Source organism: Sinocyclocheilus anshuiensis, unplaced genomic scaffold (assembly GCF_001515605.1).
Source record: "Sinocyclocheilus anshuiensis isolate Anshui unplaced genomic scaffold, SAMN03320099.WGS_v1.1 scaffold548, whole genome shotgun sequence".
In the NCBI taxonomy this organism is placed as follows: Eukaryota; Metazoa; Chordata; class Actinopteri; order Cypriniformes; family Cyprinidae; genus Sinocyclocheilus; species Sinocyclocheilus anshuiensis.
Window position 1 is genome coordinate 543,031 of NW_015554106.1, and position 6,275 is coordinate 549,305.

The 6,275-nt window shown below is 41.2% G+C and overlaps 1 protein-coding gene across 3 annotated transcripts in view; it reads left to right on the forward strand.

The window, feature by feature from the left end:
* Positions 1–6,275, forward strand: part of LOC107669712 (carboxypeptidase M-like) — a 46,602-nt gene that overhangs the window by 21,812 nt on the left and 18,515 nt on the right. For all 3 annotated transcript variants that reach the window (XM_016462081.1, XM_016462080.1, XM_016462082.1), the window contains exon 4: positions 717–886. In XM_016462081.1, the coding sequence (XP_016317567.1) occupies positions 717–886 (170 nt within the window). The remainder of the gene's footprint in view (positions 1–716; positions 887–6,275) is intronic.

The window sequence follows — 6,275 nt, forward strand, 5'->3', positions numbered from 1 at the left end:
TTTTTTATATTTAAAGAGTTTTTATATTTTATATTTTTTATATTTAAAGCGAAGTTTTTTGGGCAGTGTAGAGTAGGGCTTGTTGTTTGTCATTTCTCCGATTACAAATGCAGACATGGTTTTATGTTTACACGGCGCGATGCAGCGCAATGCTTAAAAAGACAGTGTAAGTCATTATAATCCATAATTATGTCCCCACTGGATGCAACAAATGCCTCGTTTATAATGGGTTTTAATTTTTTTGTCTCGTCGCTCCGGCCGCACAGGGCATCACAGTATGGTAGGGGCGTAACATTTCCGTCACACGCTTGAGGTATTCAGCCAATCACAACGCACTGGATAGCTGGCCAATCAGAGCACACCTCGCTTTTCAGACCGATGAGCTTTGTAAAAATCGATGCGTTTCAGAAAGGCGGGGCATAGAGGAAAAACAATAATGTACAGTATGTGGAAAATAATGTGTTTTTTGAACCTTAAACCGCATAAACACATTTCATTACACCAAATACACAAAATAATGTTCTTTTTAGCAACATCATATGACCCCTTTAATAAAAGCAATAAACCATGAAATGCTGTGCATTACAAGAAGTTTACCATGGCGCCGGTGCTTCTTGAGACTTATTTCAAATAAAATGCAACATTTTAGAAATAAATAAATACATTTATTATTATTATTATTTTTGACTGTAGCCTATTTATTTCTCTGTGTTCAGGCTGTGGGCCGTGTGTTACTGCTTCAATTGATCGATTATCTGACCAGTCGTTACCTGAGTGATCCGTTGGTGACACGTTTGTTGAACAGCAGTCGTGTGCACATCCTGCCATCCATGAACCCAGACGGCTTTGAGTCATCTGCCCGGGAATGCATGTATACAATAGGCCGGTAAGTGTGAGAGAGATGCTAAAGCTATATGTACAACAGACAGCATACACAACATTCAACATTGGCATAATAGTTAAAGTGCCCCTATTATACCATTTCGAATATTGCCTGTCATGCAGTGTATAATGTAGCTGTATGTGAATGTAAACAATTTGCAAAGTTGAAAAGCCGAAAGTGCACGATAAATAAAGTTATTGTCTCCTAAAAGAAAGAATCAACTCTGAACAGCCTAAACGAGTCATCAGTAATTTGAATCCCACTTCCATGATGGATACACTTCACGGGGAAACACATTTGCATAGTGCCCACCTATGTTCTACTTTGGCCGGCCGCTGACCCACCTCAAACACTGTAGCTTGTTCGTGTGGTTAACATCATGTCGAGAAGAAGTTCTGTGTCCTACGCTGTGAAAGTAAATTTGTTTTATTTTCACTTCAAAAAGATAAGGCTGCAAAAATCAGTAGTTGAAATTCACAGCGGTACAACCCCAATCTTTTTTTTTTTTGTGTTCCCGTCATTTTACTGATGACTGCTTCTCTAATCTCGTGGAGTACAACGTGGGATTCACAAAACGCTTGCTCTTGAAAGATGGCTCAGTACCCAGTTTATCTGGACCAGCTGGCTCCACTGAATCACAACCTGTAAGTATGATAAATAATAGATGTTTATATTTTCTATCGAGCGTTCAAAATATGGAACTATGGCAATGGGTGTATCATTTCCGACACGTGCTGTACGCAGTAGACCAATCCCAACAGACTGGCCGATATGACCAATCAAAGCAGAGCAGGCTCACGGAAAGGAGGGGTTTAGAGAGACTGAATCTTAGGACCTTAGGATTGTTTGAGAATCGTTGGAAAATGTGATGAAATTAAATGCATATTGTGAGAAAACAAAAGCGTTTTTTGACCTTGCGTGCATGTAAACCTATTGTAGGAGACTCCCAAAACAAATTTGGGAACTTTAAAAATGGCATAATGGGGGCACTTTAAAATCTGGACTTAAACAATCACTGAGCCATCTACATTGTGTCCTTAATTTGTGTACATATTGCGTACATACCGGGATATTTCACCCAATTATTACAATGATTTTCCTGGTTTTCCATTCTCTGTGCAACACAAAAAGACAAATGTTGAAACATGTACTGGCTACTACCGTTATATGAAAGCCAGCTTGTGATGTTTGTGGGAAAAGCGTATTTTGTTGGAAGGACTTGGAAGGGCGTTTTGAGCAACTGCTTTACCACCATCATCACTTACATTCATGTACATAGGATATTGTGGTGTAAATAAGGTATACAGTTTCATTCTGAGTGGATTGCAAGCTTTGAAAGTTAGTACATTGAAAGGAAAATCTGTTTTTCCATAATCACACTTTAACATTCAGTTGAGCAAAATCTTGTTTTTTCTCCTTGAAAAGCTTAATTAATTTTGCTGCATGGAATTCAGAACCGTTTATTTCCAAGTTGTCAGAGCCTGTAATGGTCTGCGCGGAGAAATCATGCTTCAGATGAGACATTTAGAGATACAGAGCACTTTTCCCACAAATCATCCATAACTTTGCAGATAAGCAGGATACAAAAACACACATCTTATCTGGCATGAGGGATCTTACTCACACATACAGACGCACAAAGATAAACATCCATTACAGCAAACGGACTGAAACTCAAACTGTGTGACCCACAGACTCCCAAACAGTGTACATAGTTTTCCTGGAGGAAAGGGGTATCATAAGCCTGAAGCAATGGAAAATATCTTCCTTGGTCTGTCGCCACAGCCTGCTGATAAACAAAAATATACTCATGTGGAAAAAATGGTGAAATCTGCAATCAGAAGATATGAAAACCCCCATATGGACCACCAAGTTTCATTCATCCCGTGGATGTAACAATGCGGCTTTTGATCACACTGTGCCAACCATATGACAAAATGTCGTACAATCACTTTGGTGTCTTCTGATTTCATTGATACGTTGTCCTTTTTTGTTCAGAGAAACTAGATGATGTAGATGGGTTGTATAGAGGCAAAGCGTGGAAGTTCCCACCGGGTGATCTCAATCTGTAATCCCTCCATACGATTAGCAATAAAGCAAACTTTTTTGCCACCCGGAATGCATATCTAGCAATAGTATAAAACTATCCTGATATTTGATATCCTGAAGAATTACATGCTAAATATCATTTATATTTGTATATGCATTGTCATGTTTTTCTTTGTGGGAGTCTGTGCTTTCTTTGTGGGAAAGCATATTTTGTTGGAAGGACTTTTGAGGCGTTTTGAGCAACTGCTTTACCACCATCATCACTTACATTCATGTACATTCAGTATCAAACGTTTTCCTTTTTTTTCATCTTCAAAATCAATATTTTGTTTGCCGACAACTTCGTCATCAGATCCACCATTAAGTGATGCTAATATCTGATTATGAATTTGCTCTGCAGTAAATCGCTGAGCCATGTCAAGGTAGCTGCCTTTATAGGCAGTAGACAGTGAGGCAACTCACTAGGTTTTGCAATGGAGGCCGTGTGAGACAAGTTCAGTCATATGTCCAACTCCGTACGCCCCAAAACTTTGGAGACACACCAGACCTCATCTAATATCGTAGAAGCCACATCCTTGAATACAAAACGTCCCGCTCCTGCAGCCTGAGACCACATAAGCGCTCCTGCACAGATGGGGTGCAATTGGAAACAGATCTAATCTGGATTTGATGATATGGTGGGTATGCTCAAAGAGGAGGAGACTGAGCAAGAGTGAAAGTGAAAGAGTGAGTGAGCGTGCTACAACAGCAGCCATGCAGCTGTGCACGTCAACAATGATGACGATGGTATTTTTACATGCTGCGGTTCGCTCTTATTGCCGTGGCTTTCGGTATGAGCGTCCTATGAGGTTTGGCACTCCTGCATTGAACCACCACTCAAACAACACAACCCGTCAGCTGCTGCCACTGTCTCTTATTTTGATCCAACGGACCTTAACCTATGACTTTTCAGATGAAAAAGAGAGATGGGAAGCACAAACAAATGAACCGTTCTGAATCTAGTTCTGAATCTGGTTACTTAAAGAGGTCATGAAATGCAGTTTTTAGATTTTTTAGATTATGTTTCTCAAGATTAGTTCATGAAGTTTACCAAGTTGTTTTGTATCAAAACAGGTCAGATATTTATAAAAATTATGAACCATTTTGCACAGCTTCGGTTACCAGTTCAGAGTACTTCAAACATTTTCTCTCAAATGGTTCCTCCACTCTATCCTCCCATAAAGCTCCTCATATCTGGGGGAAACACCAGTTGGGGGAAACACCAGTTTCCACATTCATCCTCCAGTCTCGAGCAGAATGCTTGACTGCTCGAGACTGCTTGCGCATTTTGTTGTCATGTCGTGTATTGGAGGTTGGCCTGCTGGTATGACGTGTGAAGTAGGAAAATCCTACTGACGTTTGTTGAGAAGCATTTGTGGTAGTTCACCTCTGTTCCAAGACTGATGCCAAATGCTTTAGAACTTGATTCTTGTCACGTATAATGGCCTTGAGTGAGGCTTGTAGCTCATCCTGATAGTATGTGTGTCAGTGTTTCAGGTGCTTGACACAGGGAACAAGTGGATTATTTTCCCAACTGCTGATTCAGGTTCTGAGGTGTGGGTAGGAGATCATAGGTTGGCTCTGATGAGAAAGCTCAGCCGAGGTCCCTCCATTTCCTAGATATCACGCCAGCTGAGTTTCGTCTTTTCTAGGTTCACCCAGTCAGTCCATTGACCCTGCTTGGCCACTGAAATGGCCTTATTGTGTTGCTCTGCCGCCTGATCTCTTCCACCACGAGCTGTCTCTTCTGCATTGATGTTGCCTTGTCCCATTGATTAGCTTTTGGGATGAGCCCAATGCTAGCTCTCCCATGCTGGACTTGACCAACCGCAACCCTGAAATGAAGAGCTGACCTTGCATCGTGCACGGTGCAGTTGGATTCAATTGGATTCCACTTTCTCCCCGCTGTCACCCGAGGGGATGCTGTTCGAATAGCAAGATGATCTGAGTCAGTGACGATCATAACCACCCTAGTTTTAGTATATTTGAATTCTTCCACCAGACTTGTAATGGGTAGTTCCATTTTCCACTCAAGCACTGTTGAAGTCCGAGCCACTGTTTGACCTGTGCGCTTATCAACAGCTTGAGTTTTCCTGGCAGCAAGGTCTTATTGATATGATGGTATCCTTTTTTTTTAGTTGTTCAAACTGCCCAGTGTCTTTGAATTTTGCATCCTACCATCAACCCAAACAGTTGGTACAGGTATTCCATCAGTATGAAATCTTTGATCTGTGACATGACCTTTAACAATGGAGATGCTTCTACATTTACTGGGCTTGATTTTCATCCTCGCCCATGATGTATTGATGAAGCTTTTCAAGAAGTCTTTTGGTGCAGGGGACTGTTATTGTAAGTGTTGTTATATCATCCATAAAGGCTTGTATCGGTGGTAACCACTTACCAAACTGTAGTCGTTCCCCTCCTGCAACCCATCTTGAAGCTCTGATTAAGAGCTTCATTGCCGTAGTAAAGGCCAAGGGGGAGATGGTACACCCCGCCATGATGCCTACTTCCAAAGGTCTCCATGCTGTAGTAAAGCTGGGTGTTGTGAGACAAAATGACAAATCTTGGAAGCAATGTTTTACCAGATTTGCTGTTAATGTATTGACAACAAATTTTTGAGTTCTTAAAGAACTCAAAAGCTGTCCTCAGGAAAGAATGAGGAACTGATCCAAAGGTGTTGTGCAGTTCCTTTGCTGCTTTTCTTTAGCTGAATTTGATACCATATAGCACTGTTATGTTCAAGGCATCCTGAAAAGCTATGCTAGCCTTTTGAACAGATGTAATAACCAATGCTGGTTTGATGTTTATTACAAAAACATTTTAAGATTAAAAATAAATGTACTTTCCTGTGTTACTTCTGAGGACAAAGGCGGACTTAACCATTAGGCAAAGGTAGGCGACCGCCTTGGGCCCCCAAAAGCCAAGGGCCCCCTAAAATGCTTTTTATATGCGAGATGCGCGTTCAGTGCGGACGCACAAGTGGTTGCTGTGGTGTTCATTACCACGACAACCGTCTGTGCATCCGCGTTGAACGTGCTTCTTAGCAAAAGTAGGGCGACGTAGAAAATGGGGACGGAATCCCGGAATCTATTAATAAAAACTGAATTTACTGTGTAACGCGGAATGTGACGGAATGAACGGCGCAGATGCGCGTTTCGTTTGCTAGTTTGCTATTTAAGCGCGCGCAACGCTCGCGGTTGTCGTCTGTAGTAGCTAAATAGTATTTTTGCCATTTAATATTCACATACACTAGTCCATATAGCGGTTTGATTGAAGTGTACTGAATTGCATTTGATTTATT